This window comes from Sphaeramia orbicularis, chromosome 16 (assembly GCF_902148855.1).
Source record: "Sphaeramia orbicularis chromosome 16, fSphaOr1.1, whole genome shotgun sequence".
Classification (NCBI taxonomy): Eukaryota; Metazoa; Chordata; class Actinopteri; order Kurtiformes; family Apogonidae; genus Sphaeramia; species Sphaeramia orbicularis.
The window spans coordinates 22,198,636-22,223,772 of record NC_043972.1 but is presented as its reverse complement, the minus strand read 5'-3'; the positions used below and the strand labels follow the sequence as shown (position 1 = coordinate 22,223,772).

Here is a 25,137-nt window from a genome sequence, read left to right as displayed (position 1 = left end):
TATAATTATGTCATAAACATGAACAGTTCATTATATGCTGCTTCAGTGTGTTTTTATGTCTTTGTGTCTTCGTCTTTGCTCTGTTGATAACTCCAGGTTTTAATCTCAAACAGAATGTGGACAAGTGTGGTTCCAGGTGACTCTACCTCAGTTCTGGATAAACCAACACTGTCGTCACTGAACACTGAGAGGTCCTCTCATCCAATCAGATCACTTCATAGCTGGCTGCTCAAGGACTCCTGGTTCAGGTCTGCTGGACCTATGAGGATCCAGGGTTGGACTCATGGTGACTCAGCAGGTCTGCAGGTTTATAAAGACGAGGAGAGGGTCAGTCTGTCACCACGGAGACGATGGCCTGGCTGATCCGCATCGTCTGCATCCTGGTCTGTGGACCGGCTCTGCTGGAGGGAAAAGCCTCAGGTAAACTCACCTCTGTCTGATTCCAGGTTTCATCTTAGGCTGTGTTCAGACTGTACACAAATGTGGCATCCTGCTATAATGCACGTTTTGTGTCCGGTGTCCCATCGATGTGGCAGCACAGGAGGGCGTTTGTACAGGTTTTCCTCAGCCTTCACAGGCCTGATCGCCGCCAAACTTGCCAAATGAGTAGAAACATTACCTGACTATCTCCAAGGCACAATTTTATGTCCGTATTCATATGTTGTGAGGTATGCTGGGCAATTTTTGTTTCTCATGCTATCGTACAATGGCACCATGGGTACAATGCCGCTAGTAATTTTCAATTTGTGTTCATCTGTGACTTGGATCTGGTGTTTTTAAGACAATGTGATATTTTCCACTTATATCTGTGGTCCTGAATCAGGTCCAGGTTCAGTCTGAACTGTCAAAATTTATGAGACTTTTCCATTGACAAACTTTACAAGTGCACTGGTCGGACCAGAACTGAGGATAAAAGCTTCAATATCAGTACTGAGATCAATACTTCTCCTTCAGTACTGGCTCATAAATGATAATTTTTAACACTATCCATTTCATCAGAAAGAAAACTTGAATCAGTTCATTTTACCTGCCATAATCTGGAGTTTTATGTCCATTTTTTTTTCAGTTAACATTTTTCATTGCTGGATTTATTTTGAATTGCATGTTAACATACTTTTACACAGCAATAAATGGTGCTTATCCTGTATCTGACAAAAACACTACATAAATTTAGCAGTCATGAAGTTGATAGTATAGTTTTTTACAGTTCATTTGCAGTGTTTATTCTTTACATAGAGTAAACTTCTAATTTGATTCTAGACTATTATTGACTATTTTAGCAAAACAGAAAGAAAACAGTGATGGAGATGGGTTCTGGAGGATAAATAATACATGGTGCCATGTTTCATTTAATGCTAAATGTTATTTTTTAGATGTATTTTTAAGGAATCAATGAGGATTTAACACTCGTCTTATTTGCAACATTTTTGTTTTAGAAAACAGCTATCATTGTTTTGTTAAATATAAAAACTCTTTGGATATTGAGTGTTTATTGTAAACAACAAAAATTAAAATATGGATATATGTGGTTAATATAATAATACATATAATATAAACTGAAGCTTGAAACACTTGACAAAAGTGACATCACCTGTGTTGAACAACTGAAAGAGACGAACTACAGATAAATCCAAAATACAATATATACATGTCCAGTAAAAATATTGAATGTTTAAATGTGAAAAAGTTATATGTGTATCCTCATAATGTTATTTATTGGTGATGTCTTCTGTCCAGAGTACCAGCTGGACTCAGAGTCTCTCAGTCAGTGTGAGTTGTTAAGGGGTGTGGCTGTCGCTAAGCAACAAGACCACATCCCTCACTGTACAGAAGATGGACGTTTCAGGTATGTGTCTGCCTTAACCCTGAGCCATGGCAGGGTATTTACAGTTTGAGGATTTTCTTTCATCTACTGGGTTTATTTCATGTTTCACGTGTGTGTGTGTGTGTGTGTGTGTGTGTGTGTGTGTGTGTGTGTGTGTGTGTGTTCAGACATGTTCAGTGCAGTGTTCAGGGTCAGTGCTGGTGTGTTGATGCTGAAGGCCAGGAGGTGATCGGGACTCGAACCGACAACTCTGCTCCTCACTGTGAGTCACATGTCAACATAAGAACATGCGCGATATGTCAACATAAAAACATACACTACCTACATCTAATACATAGACACTTGGATATGTTTCATCTGTCTGTGTTCAAACCATTTCACCACATTAACCTCATTCAAGACATTTTATTTAGATGAACTCACCTTCCATTTTAGTCTATAGGAAGAACATTTCCCAGTCTGAATTTTCTGTTACGTCTTTTGATCCAATTGACTAGTAGGAGATGCGTCAGATTCAGCAAGTGCTCATAAGTTGAGAAAAGTGGACAAATGAAAAGTAATGAAAGTGAGTGAGAAAAAACATGTGTAATGAAATATCTTTATCTTGTGCCCCGACAAGAACTCTATAAATGAAACACATTACAATTAGCAATCAGTGATGGTTACATGTTATACTTTTTAAAAAATATGTAAAACTTGACAGATGAATGCATTGATAGATGAATACTTTACTAAACCACCCATCTGTGTTTTCAGGTCCATCTCCCTGTCAGCTACAGTCCGTCCTTCGCTGTTCTCCTTCTGGACTCTTTGAGCCAGTTCAGTGTGATTCCAGCAGGGGGCAGTGTTGGTGTGTGGATCAGGATGGGATGGAGCTGTACGGGACCAGACAGAACGGGAGACCACAGACCTGTACGCACAAACACACCAAGATGGATCACACACTTTATTTAATGCAATTATTGTTATTTCATATAAAGGTTTTGACACTCATCCGAGGCAGAGTTTAGGATCTATGATTCACATTATAAATGGAATTGTTGACCTTTGACCTAAGGTCCTGGCAGCTGTGAGGTGAGGTCGCGGCGTCTCCTCCACAGTTCTGGATCTGGTTCTCATCCTCAGTGTTCAGGTGATGGCAGCTTCCTCCCTGTTCAGTGCAAGTTCATCAACATGACCGATAGGATGGAGATCAACCTGCTGGAGGCCTTCAACAGGTAAAGCACACACTTGTGTACAGATGTAGCAAAGTAGTGGTGCAGATACCTTTCTAGTTTCTGTCTTGTTATGTTTTTGTTGTAATTTTCATTTTGTTTCTTTTTCAAAGCTATATTGAAAAACAGTCATGCATATGTTCTTAGGTGTCTGAAAACATTAAAGGGGTTCTGTGAAGTATTGATTGGGTTCTATGTAGTATTGATAACCCTAACCCTAACTCTCAACAGCAGTGGGAAGACACACACCAGAACACACTTAGGACCAAAACTACCAAAGAATCAACACTGTATTCACAGACTGTATCACTGACTGAATAAAGTATAAAGATCATTGTTTACACACATCTGCATCATAGGATCATCAAGTTTTCATTCTTCAAGATCTGGTTGGAATCATCCAGACAAGGTCAGAACTGTCACAGTTTAGTCTGGACTGTGCATCAACAGTCATCAAATTAGCAAAGACAATATCACATAACAACTTTATGCCTTCACACACCTCATAAAAAAACTCACTTGTGTAGAAGAAACATTGTAATTTCAACATCATTTCATATTTGAAAGTAGAAATTTTATCTAATCCCGTTAAAGACTTGATTGAATTTGAATCTAATTAAACATTAGTTTGACCTGATCAAAAACTCAGATGCTGAACTGAATGTATGTTTGTGTGATTTAGTTTCCCAGAAGCATTTGAGTCGTTCAGTAACTTCAGGAAGTTCTTCCCAATGGTTTCATCGTACTGTTTCTGTGCAGACAGCAGAGGAAGAGAGATGCACAACACAGGTATGAGGAGAATGTATTTCACTTTGGTGTTTGGTTTCAGTTTAGTTTGAGCGAGTCCATAGGTAGTTTTATGTTAGATGAACTGACTAGTTTTAGCTCAGAGTTTCTTTAGTTTCAGCAGTAGATCAGTATTTAAATTTTTCCGATTTCATGAGTTAAAGCCATAATTTAAAGAAGCTGAAAAAGGCCTGATGAAAGAATGACTGTACATGATTATATAACCATTGTTTAACCAGATTGCAGTCAGTTAATAGTGAGTCAAGATGCAGAATTAATATTTACCTTGAACCTTTAGGAACATGATCAAGCATTGTTTTGTTTTGTTTTGTTTCTTATTTCTTTAAGAAACCATTTATTAAGGCATTCACTGTTGAAAAAATGTGTAAAAATTACAATTTAAAATTACAGTTTAAATTGAGAGGAAAATGTTCACTGTCAGATTCAGTCTCTCTAATATCCTGGTTTTACTTCACGTCCAGGTCTGGAGCTCCTCCTGTCCAACGTCTACGACTCTGCCTTTTCTGGTCTACGATCTGGTCGATCCTTCACTCAGTCCAACATCTACAGAGTCCTGCAGAGGAGGACGCTGGGAGTCCGCTTTGCCCTCACTGGACAGTTCAGATGTAAAGTCTAATTGACACAAATTGACTTAAACTGGTTTGAGTGTCCGGTTAGATGTTCCATTGTTAAATAGTCTCGGCCCCTTCTGTCTCTAGGCCCCTCCCCCTGTGAAGAGGAGCGCCGGGCAGCGACGGAGGCGTCCAGTGTCTTTGTTCCATCCTGTGAGAGTGGAGGGTCATTCAGTTCCAGACAGTGCCAGCAGGGGGGGCAGTGCTGGTGTGTCGACCCCACGGGGAGAGAGATTCCTGGTACTCGACAGCTTGGAGGCTCCCTGGTCTGCAGCTCAGGTGGGTCAGCCCCGCCCAGGTGCTGGGACATGGGTGAATGAGTGCATTAAACCGGCCTTTAAAAAAAAATAATAATAATAATTGTCTTTAGCAGGGTTGTCCTCTTCGTCATTATTGTCATCCTCCTTGTCATCCTCCTCTTTATCTCTTCCACTTCTTTATCCATGTCCTCCACGTCCTCCTGCTTCTCTCCTTTTCTTCCTCTGTTTTGTTCTCTTCTGCTTACTCCTCCTTTTTGTCCACCTTTTTGTCCTCTTCACCTTCTCTGTCTTCTTCCTCCTCATCATCATCCTCCTGCTGGTCTTCCTCCTTCTCTTCTTTGTGCTCTACTCCTCCTTTTTGTCTTCTACCTTTTCCCCCTCCTCGTCTTCCTTGTCTTCCTCCTAATCCTCCTCCTCCTCTTCCTCCAGGTTCAGGTCTTGCCAACTGCCCCGCCCAGCGTCGTCTGGCTCTGTCCCGGCTCTTCTCTGGTCCTGTTGATCCTCCTCAGACCTCCTCAGCCAGGTCTTCGGCCTCCTGTCAGTCACTCCTCCTCCCTCTCAAAGACCTCCTCCCCATAGAGTCAGATCCCACTTCCTTCCTGACCCATGTGGTCCAGGTCCTCGATGGTCTGTTTCCCTCGGTGGGCGGGGCTCTGGAGGCGTTTGCCCGCTCCTCCCCTCGTCGTCTCCAGGAGAACCTGTTCGGAGGGAAGTTCCTGAAGAACGCCGCTGCCTTCAACTTCAGTGGAGCAGTGGGAGACAGAGGAGCCCTTGGTCTGGACAGACTTTCCTCTCAGGACAAACTCCAGAAAAACCAGAACCTGGTCCAGACTGTGAGCCGGGCCCTGGAGGACTCTGCTTTCATCTCAGCCCTCCAGAACCTCCTGATGGGGATGAGCAGCTCAAAGTCCGCTTCACTCAACCAGGTCAACTATGAAAATCAGTAAAACCCTCAGAGCTCACAGTTCTCTGTTACTTGTATAGAATTATCAGTGAGACATTGTTTAAAGTTTATATTAAATAAACTCATTTTTATATTTTTTTTCTGGTTGTCGTAGGTTTTCACTCCTCTGCTTCACTCCTGCTCTGATAATGATGAGGATGTGCAGTCCATCTTCATCCCTCGTTGTACCCCAGGTGGTGGGTTCCATGAGTTGCAGTGTCAGGGTGATGAGTGCTGGTGTGTGGACTCTCAGGGTCAGGAGGTCGCTGGGTCCCGGACCACTGGTCGTCGACCTCACTGTCCATCACGCTGTGAGAGGGAGCGAGCAATGGCGCTGAAGGTGAAAGGAAGCCTAGCAGCTGGAGCTGAAATCCACGTCCCAGCCTGTTCAGAGGACGGAGAATTCCTGGCGCTCCAGTGTGTCGGATCCCGATGCTTCTGTGTGGACACTGAGGGGAAATCGATGGCAGCGGGACCAACAGGGGGCGCTGTTACCTGTAAGACAATAGTGTCATCATTATATTGAGACTGTGGTGACAGTAGACGTAGTGTTTCTCTACTGCAGAAAGTCCAGGGTCTGAAATGTCCTCAACAAATAAAAGTCTAAAGTCGGACATTTCTATTGAAGCGAACCTAAATTATGGATAATTCATATTCGATGTATTAAAACTACAGCATTGTGTCTGTAATGTATGTGAACAGTGAATATTTGCGTCTTGGATTAACAGATGAAACATGTTCAGGACAGAGTCCAGGTGGTTCTACAAAGATCTTCGTGTTCTAAAACTGTGTTCATGTCTGGTTTCAGGTCCTCGGAGACCAGAGAAGCTCCAGTCGTCTGCAGGTCACAAACACTCACTGATAAAAAAAAAAAAGTAATAATGACTTAAATGTAGCTTTTAAACTCATCCTGATGCTGTTCATCATTCTGCCTCCAGGTACCTGCTCTCCGGTGTTGTCCAAGGTCACAGCGTTCAGACAGGAAGTGAAGAACATCATCGCTGTCTCAAACTCCTCCTATTTCCCTCTGGGGTATGGATATCTATTGGCTGAAGGTCTGCATTTGACCCCAGAGGAGCTGCAGATCGACCAATCAGAGGAGGAGCTGCTGATCTCTGACAGGCTGCTGAGTCGCTCCAATGCTGCTCTGCGATTGGCTGCTTATTCTAGTGAGTCACAGATAAATACGTGTATGGACTGTTTTAATCTTGAGGAAATGTCCTGATATTTAACATTAAAACACTGTGTTGTTTTCAGCCATCCAGATGTTTGCTGCTCCTCAGAGTCGATCCTATGAACCATACAGTCCACAGTGTGACTCTGACGGAAACTGGAGAAACACTCAGTGTCACCACAGCACAGGTAACAGGTTTACTTTTATTTAAAGTTTTTCTTTAGTTAGAACACTTTTTATTTTCTAACTAGTTTATGTGGTGTTTGTTGAAAATCGAGTATTTATTAGATGTAGTGGAGTTTTTAGTCTAAAAAGTTGGTTGTTCAATTAAAACCAAAAAAGACAAGTAGAACATGTGTCTTTCAGTCAGATTATTTATGTCTTAACCAGAAGAATGCAACTGCAATCTAAAAAATAACTATTTAGATTTACTTGTAAATTATCATTTTGTGGTTAGTTTTTGTTAATGATATGTACTGTGCATTTAAATAATAGCAGCACATCTTATATGTTTGTTTCTGTGTTCAGGTCAGTGTTGGTGTGTTGATGAAGATGGAGTTTACATCCCAGATTCTCTGACCAGACGCTCAGTGGACCTTCCCAAATGTAAGACAACAAACACACACTGGTTCACAACTGTAGCAGTGACTCACCAGCATTTTTATCTTTCATCCTCATCGTGTTTTATTACAGCTCATCTTCATGTGACCTGAGTATCTTGACCTATATCTAAACCCTCCTCAGACATCTAAATACTGAGAAAAGACAAATTCACATTAACATCTTAGCAAAGTGTGTGTATTTTCCTCCAGGTCTGACCCGCTGTCAAAGAGCCCAGTCTCAGTCTCTGCTCTCTGATTGGATGAAAGGCTCTGATGTCATAAATGCGGGTTCATCCTATCGGCCGAAGTGTGAGGAGGTGAGAACACACACATTGTCTTTTTGTAGAACATGTAAAGGTTAATATGACCACAGAGACTGGAATTAGCAGCATTTCTCAGTCCTTTCATCATGTTCAAGAAACTGAAAGACATTTATGTCAGTGTCTCATCTTTTACTGGTATATTTTGGGATTTAAGATTTAAACTCTTTTATCATTTCTCTTTTTGTTGTTTACTTATCAGCACATTAATCAACAATGAAAATCACCACAGAGAAGCTCACTTTGAAGTGTGTTACATTTCAGGACGGTCGTTTCTCAGTGCTGCAGACAGGAAGCGCTGCAGGCTGGTGTGTGAATCCTTTCACTGGAGAGATCATGCAGACGGCAACACAGAGCTCGACAGGACAGTACACATGTACGAACACACACATACCACACACTAACATTCTGTAACACAATGTCACTTTAACCCCGAAACATCTATAGCTGTTCGGACTGACGTGTCCACACACTGTCCTTTTATTGTTCCCTTTCCCTGTGTGGTGCATTCATGGTCCATATTAACACCTCCTCACTGCTCCCTCTCTGTTTGTGGTGCATTCAGATGACTTTAACTGCCCCATCGCTATGTGTGGTGCATTTACAGTCATTGTTATACTTGCTTTCTCTTCCTGGTGCATCCATGTTTCTCTAACGGCTCTCTCTCTTTTCGCGGTGTGTTCACTGTACTTCTAACTCATTGCCATCTTCGTGATACATTCAGATCCCTCTAATGGCTCTCTCTTCATGGTGAGTTCAGGTCCCTCCTGGTGTCGTCTTCGTGACTCTCAGTGTCGTCCAGACGGCTCCTTCATCCCACTACAGTGTGACTCCACCTCCTGCTGGTGCGTCTCTGTTGATGGGCAGGAAGTGGGTGGGACCAGGATGCTACGGTCAACTGGACAAACACCATCGTGTGACCGTAAACTCCTCCTTTCTCTTTGTTTTAGGAGTCGTCTGAGTAAACTGGACTTTTAACCTTCTCTTCTCGTTCAGGTCCTCTCTGCTCCGCCCCCGTCATTACCCATGGTGCACTGGTGTGTCAGCAGACAGACAGCGGCCTCCAAAGCTGTGACCTCATTTGTCACCGAGGTTACCATAATGCACTTCCTGTCAGCAGCTTCCTGTGTGAGACATCGAGTGGACAGTGGAGTGGGGATGACAAACCTCTGAGTGGAGCCTGTCAGAGTAAGATGACCTGGAATTCAGACATTAAGTCATTACTTTAATGTCAAACATGTCTAAAACATCTATTAAACGCTCTTCTGGTCCCCCTCATCAACTGTATCAGGCATCAGATCATCATTAAGCATCTTGTTTTGCACTTTCACAAGTTGTAATTTTACCAAAATATTTACAGAACAAGGCAATGTTAAAACCTTAAAAAGATGTAAAGTTGCCAGACAAATGAAGTATTGGCATAAAAAGTATAGTATAAGCATTTTAGATGTGGTGTAGTAAAAGTATAAAACTGCAAAAATACTGAAAATACTCAAATTTGTTAGGAAGAATTGCAATTAACAATTCTCTATAGAAAGTACTTAGTTATAATCCATCACACAGATGTTGTGGTAGTATACACTATCCTGTCATTGCTTTTGACTAAAATTACACATGATGATTGTGTAAAACTAGATACTTAATGATCATTTGGTACCTGACATAGGTGGTGTTTTTATGGAAAAAGAAACATATTAAACTGAAATTTTTTAATGTCTTAAAACATGAGTTAAGTGAGCAGACTTTGCCTCCTCTTAGCACAGCAAATCAGGAAGAGAGCGATTGTTGAGTGAGCAAAAAACTGAATTAGTGCAATTCCAAGAAAAAAGTACATGAAGTAGAAAAATACAATGTGATTTTCTGATTTTTTTTTTTTTTCACGGTGGTTATGTTCTAAAACACACAAGAGTCTACCGTGTTTTTAACGTTCATACTTTTGCCTTTCAGCACTGTTTGCTATCTTGTCTGAAGTGTGTGTTTGCCTGTTTTCAGTATCTCAGCCTTTCCAGACAGCGTCATCGTCTCAGACCTGGTTATTGTCGTCATCCTGTTCTCAGATCAGTAGTTTACAGACTCAGCTGTTCCTCATGATGACCAGCAGGGGGCTCTGTTCTGCACAGGTAACATTAACCACACCTGCTGTTGCTCACATTTTTAGTATTTTTCCATGATTTAACACTTGGCATTTTGTCATACACAGACCATTTTTTCACTTTTGTTGTTCACAAAACATGTTAAAGTTTTGATGTTACAAATGGAGGTAAAAAAAAAAACAAAGAAAACAAAACAGATTATTCATGGAATTAATTTGTTCTGAGAGTTTGGCAAAATTTGACCTTTTCAGCTGTAACAGTAGAATTTCACTTGGATGCTCCATCTAATCCTTATAATGGTCATTTGTGTTAATTCTCTGGTTCTATTTTTATTTGGTGACTCATTGTAAAAGTGTACATCATTTTTTGGCCATGTTCTTTGTATGAAAAATTAAAATCAATCATAAAGCTGTGAGGTTTTTTTTTTTTAACTTTACCACTTTAGTTTTAGAGAATATTAAATAGGAATAAGGATCTTGTTTTTCAGTGTTAAACCATTAATGTTAACTGGGTATCTATCGTCATATAAACATTTATGTAATAGTAATGTGTGTTCAGCTTCCAGTGTCGAGTCACTCTGTGTCGCTGTGTGATGACCAGTCGGTACGTCTGCAGTGTGATGGAGACAACATGCTGAGGTTAAAGGTCAGGTTCACCGCTGCCCTGTCTGACATCCCAAACTCTGACCTCCCTGACCTCCATGACATCAGTGAGTGCAGACAGACACAGGTCACATGACCTAGACCCCAATAAAACAAACACATCATTCACTCTCAGAACTTTTTGTTTTGTTCTCAGGTCTGTTTCTGAACAAGTCATCACTTCTGGAAGGGGTGCAGGGAATTCTGGGTAATTTGCGGTCCAAACTTGGGTCAGATCCCAAACTGGTTTCGATGTCAATGCCAAGCTTTGGCTGTTCCCATGGTTACCGACTGGACAGTGACAGGGAAGGCTGTGGTGAGTCTGAAGTTACAGCGAGAAGCAAACAATTACACAGTTTTGGTTTATTTAAAGATGTGACTGATTAATTCCTCTTTAGAATCTTTTCTGTCCCATCAGACAGCTAGACATTTACATTATTTTCCAAGAAGCTTTAGCCTCAGAATTTAAAACATTTAATTTATGATTATAAACAAAGTATCTGATATTTCGACTCTGCAGTGGTTTGTCCTGCTGGAAGCTTCTCCAGAGAGGGGGCGTGTCTGCTGTGTCCTCAGGGAACCTATCAGGATGAAGAGGGGCGGGACTTCTGTAACCGGTGTCCCAGAGGATCATCAGCTACTGGAGCATCATCTGTCAATCAATGTGAGTCTGATTCATCCTCCTTAAAAACCAGAAATAAAAGCCTACCAGGCAACATGTGCGTTGTTTACTTGTTTACCTCTGTTTATGTGGTTGTTTACCGGTACAGGTGTGACCGAGTGCCAGAGGCGAGGCCTACGGTGTTCAGACCAAGGCAACTTCCTGTCAGCTCAGCCCGACTTCCTCTCCAACAGGTGGAGGTGTGTCAGCAGAGAGGGTGCGGAGCTTCAATGGACCGACAGCAACCGACCTCTGACTGATGAGGAGTGCTCAGGTGATCACTTGGCAGCCAATCACAGGCTGTGTTTGTGTACTAAGTTTATGTTGCTTTATTAGCTGCAGTTTTAGCTTGAGAATGTTGAGTATTTTTTTAATTTGTAGAATGTATGAATGAATATATAGTATACACTATCTTGAACACTTTTTGAGATAATTTTCATTAGTTTTATAAACATACAACATAGTTTTACTATTTATTCAAATTTCAATAAACTATAATCTTTTATCACCTCAGTTTTTCAATATTCCATTCCTTTTCATTTCATATTAACCTTGTTGTTCAATTTTTTACTGAATTCTTTGTGTGTTTCAGTCCTCAACAGGTTTCAGGCTGTTCCTGGATCAGATGTTGTCACTGGAGCTGAAGACACTGAGGTCCTGAAGACGATGACCTCCGACCTCAACAGCTGTGTCCAAGGTAGCACATTTAATAATTTAATAAATCTAACTTAAACACTAACACCAGGTCTAAAGCTTAAACCTGCTACAAACTCAGTGAACTTATCATCAGGATTTGTTATTTACATCAACACCACTGACATTAAACCAACCAAATATTTTAGTTATTGAATGAAGATCTGCAGATTTCAGACCCAATAACAGGTCTGAGTTATTGATTGATTTATTCCTGATTTGTTTAATTCTGCTCCAAACCGATTCACTGAATTTATGATCAGTTTAAAACTACTCAAACGTCAGAAATAAAATCTCAGTGTACTGAACCAAAACTCCCATAGTTTTTCGCTCAATACTGTAAATGGATAGTGACTCTGTATTTCCTGTTTGTATGTCCCATCAGCCTGTGCAGCGGATCCATCCTGTCACCATGTGGCGCTGTTCAACAGACAGAGTCAGTGTGAACTGTACAGCACACACATAAAGAACACACACTGCAACACATCACAACAGGTAAGACATTAAACTACAGTGGTTTAAAGTGGATTAAACTATTGTACTTTTACACAGATACATTTATGTTTTTACTGGAGTAATGGATCTCTGTACTGTACCGCCTTTGATGACCTCTCTGATCAGATTTTTATGTTGTATATGTTTATATTGTATATATTTCTCACTGTTATTCTTCCCTTTTTTGTCTCCAGACGACAGGGTTTCTGGGTAATCCTCAGGCCGAGGTGTTTGATAGGCTGAGCTGCTCCCTGAGAGTGAGGGGCGGAGCATCAGATCTACTGGTTGTCAGGAAGAAAGGTACAGTAACTATGGTAACCAGGTGGCAATAAACCATGGCCCAGACACTTGCAGTAAAAGTTCACAGAAATCAGAATGAAAACAACAAAAAAAAAAACACAAATGACAGATGAAAAATCCAACAAGATGAAAATGACTAAAGGTGATGAGTTCCTATTTGACAGGTGTGTTGTACCTGTGTGTGTTTTAGGGGCGGAGTTTGAGCAGCACACAATGCTGAAGGCCATCTCAGGTGTGTTCAAGACCCAGGTGTTCTCCTCCAAACAGACGTCTCTCTCTGATGCTCATCTGTTCTGTCAGTCCGGCTGCAGACAGGACGCCTGCTGCGACGGATTCATCCTTAACCAGAACAGCCTGAATGGAGGTCAGTTACCATGGAGACAGAAATGAACACATGACTCAATGATGAACTCATGAAACTAATGATGTCTTTGTGATCTCTGACCCCCCCCGCCCTCAGGTTCTCTGCTCTGTGGTTGGCTCAGAGCTCCATCTGCCCTGATGTGTGGTGACCGCGACTGGGATGTGATTGGTCAAGGAAAAGCCAGTCGTATTTGTGGGGCGGGGCTTAGCTACAATGAGCAGCAGCGGAGTTTTGTGTTTGACTTTGGAGGACAGAAATTCACCATCAGTAAGTAAATATGAAAACACAAAAGATATGAAAAACAAACCACTTTTGTGGATCCTGTTGTTCACTTTATGTTTTTATTTTTTCTTCAGCTGATTCTGCTCTGCCACCCGACAGTAAGAACAAAAAGGACTACCAGGCCTCTATCGTCAGCTTCCAGGCCATTTACCTGAAAACAGGTAGAGACTCTAGTATTATTTCTATTATTTGCATTATAAAACCAAGTAGAGTCAAGAATCAAAATACAAGAAGTTAGGCAGGTGACACCAAAAACCAAGAGAATTCAATGATACAACTTTCTTAAAATGCAATGTGTTGCGATGCAATCTATCTCCTATCTCGTTCCTCCTCAAAGACAGTCTGAATCCGATCAGATTCCATGTTTTTTAGTGGAATCTTCACCAGAATTAGATATTGAGGATCATTTTGAGGTCAGTTATTTCTGTGAAAATGATTACACATGTTGCATGGAAGTATTTATCAACATATCTGTATTCTAAGTCTTACATATTCAGTGTTCATTTCCAGTCTCAGTTTTGAACATTTGTAGCTTCAGATTTGGTTTTTACACTGAGAGAAACATAAATCACGTCCTGGTGAACATTTTAAAGGTTAAGGGACTAATTTGTATGTTTCCTTGAGTGCATTTACTTTGTATTGGAACTATTCCTCATTGTGGATATGATCTAAGGGGCCAACGTCTGTGATTTCTGATTGTCTGATTTTTCTTTGTTTTTTCCCAGATGCTGATTCCTCAGCTGCCGGATCTGGTTCATGTTCAGCTGCAGAGGTCATTCCTCCTCTGGATGGTTTGTATTATCTATGAACTGACTTCACACTGTACACCTTTCATCTCCTGATTTAAATGGTTATTTATTAAGAATCTGTTTACCATGTCTGCCTGTTTCAGTAAAACCTTCATATTTGGTGTCACTGTGATATAATTCATCATATATTTTTATGTCAGTGTCTTATCCTTCAGCTTCATAGGATGAGAAGACTCTATCTAATAAAATGACACTGTCACATTAACACTTCTAACACTCCTACTACATAGTCTGTACAGTATACATGGATACGAATGCTGTACTGATGAATTAGTGCAATGGACAAGGTTTGGTTTTTGAGTATTTATGGCACTGACTCTTCAGAGACTCCGTCATGATCATGTGACTGTGTTTTCAGATTCTGTTCAGCTCAGGTTCGAGTCTCTGTCAAATGACGACGTCCTTGCGGATCCTCAGAGGAAGCCACCCACTCTGTCCTTCATGATCAATAAGATCAACTACAACTCCCAGCAGGCCCTGCTCTGGTGCCTCTCACGTACGTCACACTCTGTAGTTGTTCTGGTGATATCGATACTTGTGAATTTTATGCCAACGTTGGGTGGTTAAAGCACCTTTAGCTCCATACATCATTTTGGAGCTGTCTTTGAAACCCACTTTAATGATTTTATTGTGTTGCCTGCTTTTAGTGCTGTTGAAAAATCTACTTTTAGTCAGTTTTTTAGCTAATTCAAAAGATGATTTTTTTTTTTTTTTTTTAATTGGTTTTAATAGTTTTATTGGATCTTTGTTTTGTTTTGCTTTTATTCCACCAATTACTCATGTTCTGACTGTAATAACATAATAATTTCATTTGTTTGGTTTTCTGTTTCCAGAATAAACCATTTTTATCATCAGTATTTTTATATTATCTTGAATCTATTGCAAATGATTCCTTAACCTCACTATAGTCTGAGATTAAATAAAGGTTATATATTATATTTAAAGGCACCGTTCTGAGGTCAACACTCAGTTTCTGTCCCTCAGGTTGTGAGTCTGAACCTCAGTGCTCCATCGTCGACCTACGTGACTCGGACTCTCCAGGTTTCTACAGTTGCGTGTTGTTTCCCGATAGCAGAGTGTGTGGAGCCTACGACAAACCACTGAGACGACCCTGTCGCCCCCTACTGGACAGAGCGCCCAGCAACACCTACAGCAGGAAGGGTACGGTCACCACAAACACTGTCAACGACATATAAAGTGGAATTATAGAGCAAATGTGTTTAGTGAAGTATGCAGCCAGTTTGTCGTTGCGTGGATTAATTTTAATGTTGATATTTAATTCATTTATTTACTCACATATACTGTCTGACAGTGTCTTTGCTTTGTTTTTTGCATTTATCATTTTCCTGTTATGTCTTTTAAATTTGTCTCATTTTGTCTTTTTTTCATGTTGTCTCACTTCATCTTTTACTTCTTAATGTTGTTTCATCTTTTACATCATTTTTGTCTTTCAATCGTTTCAGTCTTAACTTTGTGTTTATGCAGTTTCTTCATTTACTTTGTTTCTTCCTAGTTTTTTTTTTGTATTTTTTAGTGTTTTCATTTGTTTTGTCATGTATGAATAATTTAAAACTCCTACTAACCATCTGATTCTTCGACTTTCACTCAGGACCATAAGCCTTTAAACTCAAAAGAAGTAATTATTCGGCATTTATTTTTATAATTATTGACTGGTAGAGAAATGTTTATCATGACAACATTTTTGACTGGATCCCCAGGTCTAGTTACTCTGAGCCCAGTCTGATTTCGGACTCTTCTTCTGCCCTTAAGTGGCAGAGGAGCATGTACTGAATAAATCTGAGTCTGAAGGAAAACACAGGTTTTAACATGGCCTGAATCTGACAATAAAATGACTCTGTTTGTACCTCTGACCTCCTCCATCTCAGTGAATCTGTCTGGACCAGTGAAGAGTTTCTACCAGAGAGTTTCCTTCCAGAAGATGGTTTCATATTCTGTTCGCAGTCGAGTCAGTCTGACAGAAAACACAGCACTGTCTGAAGGGTAATGTTATCCAAACACTAACCCACCTCCTCACATGGAAAACTATTGTCAACTCACTTTTAATATAGTCTTTATATACCATAAGGTTCCATGTTTTCTTTGTTCAGGTTCATGGAATGTGAGCGACGTTGTGATGAGGATCCTTGTTGCCGTGGGATCGGCTTCGTCAGAGACACAAAATCACCAGGTTCATGTCAACTTAAAGGAGGGAAATTAGGGAATATTAATAGATTTGGCCAAAAAAAAATCTATCCCTTTCAATGAAAATAAGCCTCATTGAATTCATAGAGAGCAGAACAAATGTCCCCACAGACTAGTGATAATCATTTCTGCAGACAACAGGTGTTGTTAACTGAACACAAACTCACTTCACACTCAGCATTTTCACATCTTCAATTAGTGAGACTAATGATGAGTGAATTAATTTGTAATGATATCAGGTGCATCGAGGCTGATCCTGGGCCTGCAATTACGTAAAAATAATCAGCAATGATGGAGATCTGTTTGCTTTATTACAAACCCTCCACCTCATTCACCTGAATTCAAGTGAAATAGCTGCAGAAACACAACATTCATGAGTGACACAAATTAGATGTGAAATCATTTCATAATTTTACTTTATAATTGATGTGTGGTGTATTTAGTTTTGCTGTGTTTTTTGATGTGTTTAATGTTTTGTAATGTGTTTAACCCATAAAGATCCAGTGCTACTTTTATGTCAGTTCCAAAATAAATGTTTCTCTATATTTAACCTTTACTTAACTGATTTATCACCGTTTATTATAAAATTATCTTCTGTATTGTTGTGTTTTTTTCAGTGATAATCTTGTATTCTCCTATATTTAATTCACTGATCATGTAGATGTTTACAAAAGCTCACATTAAGTTGAGGTTTACTCTATCCTCCTGAGACCCAGGAAAGTGAAAATTTTAGCTTTTTTACATTAAACAATTGTCTTGATTGGAAACTGCATAATGCAACAGTTTTTTCAGATACATTTTTGAAATTATTAATTTATTTATTTATTTATTTATTTATTTATTTATTTATTTATTTATGGAATGTCCTTTGCAATGCATTTTTTAAGTAAACCTGTCAAACTTTTGTCCCCTACAGAGGACAAAAATGCATTGCTGGGTCTCAGTAGGATATCAAAAACAGAGAAAACTGAAGAAAAAAGTGACTTTTCAGCAAAGATATCAATAACTGAATGTAAAGCAAGTGTCTCCATCCACTGGCATTGATCCAACTCCATGGGTTTTACTGGTGAATCAGTGTTGTAGAAGATGACGGTGTTTCCACGGTAACTACAGAGCCTGAACGTCCAAATGGGTCATATCTGATGACCATGAAAAGATGACCAACAGCATTTTGCGTGAATTATTTCAACGTATTGATAAGTTTAATCGGTCAGAATTTATTAAACATTTTAGATCAGTAGATGGTTTTGGTCACTGGTGGCTGTTTGGGTCTTTAAAGGTTAATGGGTTTTTAAAGGTGTTTAATGTTTTTTTTTAAAAGGTGTTTCATGTTTTTTTCTGTTTTTACTGTGTAGGTGGTGCAGATATCGTTTGTCTGTCTCTGATTAGTCTCGGGGTTCAGACCTGCAGTGATGAAGACCAGACATCCTGGAGGACTCAGGACTGTAGACCATCTGTGGTCCAGACCAAACCAGACCCATTTGGATGGTACCAGAAACCTGGTACAGAACATGCTTATCTTGAAAATATGTCTGTCTATGAGGAAACACAATAACATAATGAAGTGAAGGCTGAACTGGTTCTCCTCAGATTGTGAAACCTGTTTGTATTTTGTTTTATAGTGAATCAGTGGAGTTCATTTCCTGCTCTTTGTCCTACATTTAACCTACCTAAACTGAAGAACAATGGTAAGAACAGATCTAATAAGAGCACATTTGGTTTAGAGATTCAGCTTTAGATACATTTTAATTGTTCTGATGAGTACATTTATAGTGGAAAAAATGTAACTGCATAACACAAAAACAGTGATAATATTCAGTCATTAGACTTCAACAGTTTTAAAGACACACAAGTTCTTGTAGTGGTCGTATCTGAACATAGAAAAAAAGAAAAATCGACCAGATTGAAGGTATTCAAATTCTAGGAGAACATAAGGATCCAGAGTCAAATTCTGTGCAACAACATTAAACAACAGACTGAGATGATAATAAAATTGACTATTTTAACCCCTGTGTTGTTTGCTGTACACTTTAGCATATTGAGTTTTCTATTTTCTCAAGTTTTCAACTCAGATCTGCTTTTTTAAATTTTCTTATTAGTGTCTTTGGACCATTGGACTCTCCTCGCTGACTCATCAGTCCTCATCGACCCGTCCCTCTCTACGTATGACGTCATCCACCTGAGCCAAGACATCGCCACCAACCAGGATGAGACCCGTGACTGGTGTCTCCATGGTAACCACATCCAGGGATGCACTCAGTCCTGTCTGACCCTGTTAGAGTCTGGTTTCATGTTCATATCTGCCTTTCCATCCTTTCAGCCTGTCAGGAGGCGGAGTCTTGTGTCGCTGTGTCACTCAAGAAGGCGGAGTCTGCCGTTCGTTGCATTCTCTACCCTGACACTCGAATTTGTGGGTTAAGCTCTGCCCCTGGGTTACCTAGCCCCACCTCCTCCTGTCAACTGGTCATCAGAGAGCCCGCCTCCCAGGTGTACCTGAGGACAGGTGAGCTAATCACAGCAAAGAAAGTGTCTCTGTTCCTGATTGGTCAATTGTGCTCACCTGACTCCTCTGTTTGGTCCTTTACAGAGTGGTTGCCATCAGTTACGTCCATCTCCATCCCTGGCCATGGGACCCTGCAGGGTGTCACTGTGGAAACAAGTCTGGGTTCAGACAGGAAGACAGTCGTTCAGTTCCTTGGAGTCCCGTATGCCCGTCCACCAGTAGGATCGCTCCGCTTCACAGCAGCTCAGCCAGCTGATTGGACAGGAAGCTGGGACGCCTCAAAACCACGGTACGCAGGGTAACCACACATGAGTGGTGGATGTGGGGTTTGGGGCGGCAGCTGGACTGGAATTTGATTCTGTAGACTTTCTCGCCTAAATACAAGTATCAACAAACAGCTGTTTAGTCTGACTTCAATGAATGAACTCATTAACAAATGGTGCCAGGCACAACAAACCCCGCCCTTTGCGCGTTTTGTAGCCTATTTTGGCATCGATCCAGCTGATGTCAGCATGTCTATGCATGTGCTGATGTCAGCATATCAACTGCCTCTATATATGTGTCAAGTTTGAAGTAAATTGAAAAAAAATTGATGTTTTTATAGACATTTGAAATTTCGCCTATTACAAGTAAATTTTTTGTTTTTTGTTTTTTTTTGAAAAAATTCATAAAAAATTTTAACTTTGACCTATTTTTCCCAAAATGTAATCGCATCGATTCTGAGTCACTGGCAATCTATAAACCCAATTTGGTATGAATGCAACCAATAGTTTTGCTGCTAGAGTGTTGACAAACAGAGAAACAAACCGAACCAAAAAATAATACCCCTTGCCTCCCCTTTGGGGAGCGGGGTAACCAGCAACAGCTGTTCCATGTAAAAGCTTCAGTAACAGTTGAAATTATTTCCTTTCAGTGCAGTTTAATTCCACAGTCCCTGTATCCCCCTGTCTGTCTAATGCATCGTCTGTCTGTCTGTCTGTCTGTCTGTCTGTCTGTCTGTCTGTCTGTCTGTCTGTCTGTCTGTCTGTGGTTCAGTCCCAGTTGTGTTCAGCCTGGTGATGTGGATTCTGCAGCTTCCAGTGAGGACTGTCTCTACCTCAACGTCTTCAGTCCTGCTGGTCTGGTGAGTCTTCACAGCATGCTGATACTCAGTGACCTTCAGTCTGATTCTGAATGTGTCGTTATGATTCTGTTCCTCTTGGGCTCAGTCGATCTGTGTTTCCAGCCACAGATTAAACCCTACAGTGTGTGTTAAATACAGACTGGAGTCTTCACATCCATTCGCTGTCAGGTTTTTTAAACATTATTTCATATTCGACACGAGTACTTAATGGTATCACTGCCAAATGTAAGACACTAAATAAACACAGAATAGACACGTGAGCAAAAGAGTGAGGAAAAAATTACAAAAAAGAAAATGAAATGCTTCTTTGCCACAATTTCTCACATTTTATCTCTTTAAACCTTTGCTCCTTCTCTCCTCCTTCTTTCAAATATTCCAAATATTTCCCCTTGAAATATGTTTCATAGTTTACATGTTAGTTCTTATAATCTGTATTAAATATCTGTGTGTGACAGACGGGGCGTGTTCCAGTCTTGGTTTTCTTCTACAACCCTTCAGCCAATCAGAGCCCTGGACTGCTGGATGGCTCTTCCCTCGCTGCTCTTGGAAACATCGTTGTGGTAACAGCCAGCTATCGAACTGCGGCGCTGGGATTCTTGAGAACTGGTAACAAAAATACATGCTTTTTGTTTAGTTCTGTAGTGAAATTTAGCTACTCAAACACCACATCACTGTCTGTGTGCAGGTTCATCTGGTCTCCTTGGTAACTACGGCCTGTCTGACCAGGAGGCGGTGCTTCGTTGGGTCGATGCCCACATTTCTCTGGTGGGCGGAGACAACAGGAGAGTGACAGTGGGGGCAGAGCGTCAGGGAGCCGACATAAGCAGCCTCCACCTCCTCTCATCGTCATCCTCTTCATCTCCTTTGTTCCAACGTATGATACTGATGGTGAGAAAAGACAGGGACAAGTTTGGTATCAGACCAGGACGTCAACAAACTGTTTCCCTTAGTTATTATCTTTCCTGATCATGAAAAATATGAGAAAGCAGAAGTGAACAGGACCTGTAACATGAGGCTGCTGACACAAATTAACACTATTTTTTTCTATGTGGATGATGCACATTAATCAACATTACTGTTTTTACTTTGGTCTGTTGTTGAATTAACCATTAAAAGACTAAACAATATTCAGAGTTTGATTAGGACAGTACCAGACAAAATCGGTTAATAGTGAAAAAGAATGAAACAAGAAGCAAAACAATGTAAGCAAAGAATGTAAAAACACAATTATTCAGACCAAAACTAACAGAAAATGTGGATTTATTCACATTTCCATCCAGTACAGCTCAACGCTAATCGCTAATGCTAGATGCTGTGTGTATTAGAGTAAAATACAGAGACTGAAATTCTCCACAATAAACCTTTAATCACCCATTCTTCCATTTTCTGAACCATCCTGTACACGGTAGTATTTTGTTGCTGTTTCCATATATAGTAACAGGCCATATTTTTGTTTCTTGTGTTAATACCGTGAATGTTACTGTTTCACTTACAGAATTATTCACTTCTGTTTGCATTCCACTTGTGTGATATTTTGAGGTTGTTCATTTGTTGTTTCTTTGTTCCAGGGTGGATCGGTGTTTTCTCCCTCTCTGTCTCAGTCAGCCTCCAGCTCCAGGAGTCTCGCCGTCGAACTCGCCAAAGAACTGGGATGTGTGACCTCTGACCCCACTGATGACAACCTCATGACCTCCTGCCTCCGAGCGACGCCAGTCCAGAGACTGAACGCCGCTCAGACCAAAGTACGGGACTACAGAGCAGCTCACATGATGAACATCCACCTGTATGACCTCTGACCCTTTGACCTTTGACCCTCTGTGTGTCTGGATTTTCTTCTTCAGCTATTATCAGTCAGCGGTCCGTTTCAGTCCTGGGCTCCGGTCCATCAGTCGGCCTCTCAGTCGTTCCACAGAGTCGACCTCCTGGTGGGAACGTCAGGACACGATGGACTGATCAGCCGAGCCCGAAGGATAAAGGTCAGAGGTCACAAAGGTCCACATGTTAGAGAACAACTGGACACTTAATCAGCTTCTACTAAACCTTATGAATGAATCCTGATTAATGTAGAAAAAAGAACTGGAACAGTATAGACAAGGTTCCAAGAGTCATGAAAAACCTGGAAAAGTCATGACATTAAGTGAAATTGTCAGAGGTTTTATATTTTGAATTTTTACAGCTTTAAAGAAAATAAGTGTGACTATAGAACCTAGGAATGTCTATAAAAACATGTTAGACGTTCATGTCTTCATTAATCCTGTTTCTGTCTCCATTCAGGACTTCGAAGCTCTTCAGGGTCGGACTGACGGGAAGACAGCGTTCTACGAGGCTCTGAGTCGCTCTCTGGGCGGAGTCAAGGGGAGTGGCCTGCTGAAGGAGGCAGCGGCCTGGTTCTACTCTCTGGACCACAGCCCCTCACCCTCTGGCTACAATCTGTTCTCCAGAGCACTGGACAACGCCACCAGGTCTGAGTGGACCCCCTGAGGATAAACTCAGTCCTCATTGTCTATAGCTGGGTTTCCATTACAGTTTTCTGCAAAATAAAAGCGATATTTCTGCAATTTCAACAAAGTATAATTGTAGGTGTTTCCATTGAAGAGTGTTTGGCTTCTGATGCCTGATTCTAGTAAAGTCCCGTCTACCCGTCTCGCGATATGTTGTAGTTCTTGCGGGGGTGGGGGGTGGGGGGGGCGCAGTCTGTGCATACCTCACAGTTTCACTCTGCAGGTGCGCCTGATCGTCCCAAGGCAAAGTCCTTATTTATGGCAGTGGCCATGCATAATGGATTTCTGAGAGAGAATTGTACAAAATTCACCAACAAGTTGTGGATCTAGAATTTCTAATTGATCCAGGCAGCATTTAATGAACTGTTGTTTATTGAACCCCTCATGGAACCAGACTTGTGAAAATGCACAAAATGTGTTTCCATTACATTTTTGCACAATACTTCTATATCGAAACGTCTCAAAAACCGCCTCAAGAGAGTGGCAAAACTTTTTTGACAGTTTTAGTGACATTTCTGTGTTTCCATTACCAGTTTTCTATTGAGCAATTTACATTTTGCGCATTTCTGAGGGTAATGGAAACCCAGCTAGTGATGTCCTCATGAACTCTGTCTGTTTGTTTCTTCAGAGATTTGTTCATCATCTGCCCCAGTCTTCAAATGGCTCAACACTGGGCAAACAGCAAAGCCAACGTTTACCTTTATCACCAACCAGCCACTGAGACCAGGTACTGAAGTAAAACACCGTTTGTACCTCTGCTACATTTACACACTGCACATTTTCTTCACCTTCAGAGTATGAAAATAAACCACGCTTTGCTACACAGATCTATTTAGAATGCAGAAATATTCCATATAAATTAAACTGATCAGAGCATGATATTATGTCTGGTATTTAACACATTCAGCCCAATATAATCTCAAGTGGGCTGGATTAATAAAATAGTAACATAATAACCTATAAATAATATCAACTCCAAACTTTTCTCAATGTTTTACAGTGAAATAAGTAAAATTACATTATGAAAATGTTTCTATCTACAAACTGTCCTTTAAAATAAATGTGAATATCATGAATAACCATGAACCTGTCTAATATTAACAATATTATGTCTCATCTTATCATTTACACACATGCATTTCAATTTACAGATTACAGTGGATTTACAAATGCACAAAACATTTAGTAACCGGTGTAATATTGTTAAAATTGCACTCACTTCTCCTAAGACATTTCAGGTTGTTCATATTTGTTCAGATTCTTTAGATTTTGTGTGAAAGGTTAGTTTGTGAATGTAAACATTTTCTTGTAATTTTACTTCTTCTAAACTAAAACAAAGAGATTCATTTGGAGTTGTCATTATTAATAGGTTATTATGGTAGTATTCTACTGGTCTGACCCACTTGACATCAAACTGGGCTGTATGTGGCTCCGGTACTAAAACGACTTTGACACCTTTCAGATGTTAAATTTATCCCACGGGCCAGAATGGACCCTCTGGTGGCCTGATTTTGGTCCTCGGGCCGTATGTTTGACACCTCTAGTTTACATGTCTCTCCCTTTAGGGCTGATGTGTCAGTGCCTCTCGATGTTCAGCTGGTTTTCGGTTCTCCTCATCATCCAACCGGTGCTCAGCGTTTCAGTTCCTCTGAGCGACGCCTCTCTCTGGCTGTGATGACATACATGTCCAGTTTTGTGAAGACCGGGTGAGGATGGTTTTACCTGAATACCACCCAACATCCAATTCATGATTAACCCAACACATAGTTTACTCGAGTAGAACAGATATTGGTGTACAAGAAGTACTGATTCATCTCTGTACCGGGGTAAAAGTAACAAAGTCCAGGCTCTGAACAGTCTGAAGTAGTCATCTGTGTTTTATCCTTTGTCATTTTTGTTTCTTGTTGCATCTTCTACAAACATCCAGCTCATGTTTGCTTAAACTTTTTTGTATCCATCCCGTCTTTCTCTTAGGAACCCAAACCCATCTCCCATGTGGTCGGAGACAGCCCTTCCCCGTTGGAGGCGTGTCCTGCCCTCTGCAGCTCCACCCACCTACATGCAACTAAGCCCCGCCCTCAGTCAGCAGCAGGGTCTGCGTCAGAACGCCTGCTCCTTCTGGACCCAACTGGGACCCAGTCTGAGCCCACAGAGCAGTAAGAAAACCATCTAAACCACATGAGCCCAGCCCAAAATGGCATATTTTGGAGATGTTAGACACCTCAGGGAGCATTTATTACAATTTCTATCTAAATACAGACGGGGGTTCAGTCATCTGTAAAGGAGGCTCCTTTTCCTTCTACTGGACTGAATCATGACTTTGTTTTTAACTCTTTTTTTTTTTTTTTGTCCAGGTGACTCAGGGGCGGCGCTTGTCCAGACACTGCTGACTCCTGAGCTTCCTGTGGCCGCTCCATCCAGCCAATCACAGACAGAGAAGGACGCCTACAGTTAAACATTATCATCATCACTTCAGAGTCATAACCCTGTTTCCTGTCAGTTTGATTCAAATGAATGAAGAAACAACACTTGATCAGTTCTGTTCTCAATCATCAATAAATGCATCTAAAATTAAATTTGTTGTGACATTTTTCTCGTAGTAAAGTTTTGGCATTAACGTCCTTCAACTGGTCCAAAAACTTCACAAACATACAAAACCACAACATTGGAGGACTTACTAATGTCTTAAAACCATCTGGTAGAGTTTAGAAACG

General features: G+C 40.7%; 1 protein-coding gene across 1 annotated transcript; it reads left to right on the top strand.

The window, feature by feature from the left end:
- Nucleotides 1-292: 292 nt before the first annotated feature.
- Nucleotides 293-24,999, top strand: tg (thyroglobulin). The gene is made up of 49 exons (XM_030157797.1): nucleotides 293-420; nucleotides 1,738-1,846; nucleotides 1,993-2,087; nucleotides 2,582-2,737; nucleotides 2,883-3,042; nucleotides 3,722-3,828; nucleotides 4,308-4,451; nucleotides 4,545-4,736; nucleotides 5,147-5,643; nucleotides 5,776-6,157; nucleotides 6,469-6,504; nucleotides 6,599-6,829; nucleotides 6,918-7,022; nucleotides 7,363-7,440; nucleotides 7,647-7,753; nucleotides 8,021-8,132; nucleotides 8,517-8,678; nucleotides 8,753-8,944; nucleotides 9,749-9,876; nucleotides 10,408-10,558; nucleotides 10,648-10,806; nucleotides 11,011-11,154; nucleotides 11,261-11,425; nucleotides 11,744-11,848; nucleotides 12,230-12,339; nucleotides 12,534-12,639; nucleotides 12,830-13,003; nucleotides 13,100-13,270; nucleotides 13,360-13,446; nucleotides 14,011-14,076; nucleotides 14,453-14,590; nucleotides 15,079-15,255; nucleotides 15,981-16,095; nucleotides 16,203-16,282; nucleotides 17,652-17,798; nucleotides 17,919-17,984; nucleotides 18,396-18,530; nucleotides 18,617-18,799; nucleotides 18,884-19,088; nucleotides 19,835-19,922; nucleotides 20,378-20,528; nucleotides 20,608-20,810; nucleotides 21,491-21,664; nucleotides 21,764-21,898; nucleotides 22,197-22,384; nucleotides 23,052-23,150; nucleotides 23,989-24,129; nucleotides 24,398-24,579; nucleotides 24,778-24,999. The coding sequence occupies exons 1-49, from the start codon at nucleotides 351-353 to the stop codon at nucleotides 24,876-24,878; spliced, it is 7,209 nt and encodes a 2,402-aa protein (XP_030013657.1). The 5' UTR covers nucleotides 293-350; the 3' UTR covers nucleotides 24,879-24,999.
- Nucleotides 25,000-25,137: the final 138 nt, after the last annotated feature.

Excerpts from the sequence above, each read along its gene's own strand:
- tg (XM_030157797.1), top strand. The coding sequence starts at position 351 with ATGGCCTGGCTGATCCGCATCGTCTGCATCCTGGTCTGTGGACCGGCT. Across the intron at positions 4,737-5,146 it reads CTCCCTGGTCTGCAGCTCAG|GTTCAGGTCTTGCCAACTGC; the intron begins GTGGGTCAGCCC and ends CTCTTCCTCCAG. Across the intron at positions 14,077-14,452 it reads GGTCATTCCTCCTCTGGATG|ATTCTGTTCAGCTCAGGTTC; the intron begins GTTTGTATTATC and ends CTGTGTTTTCAG.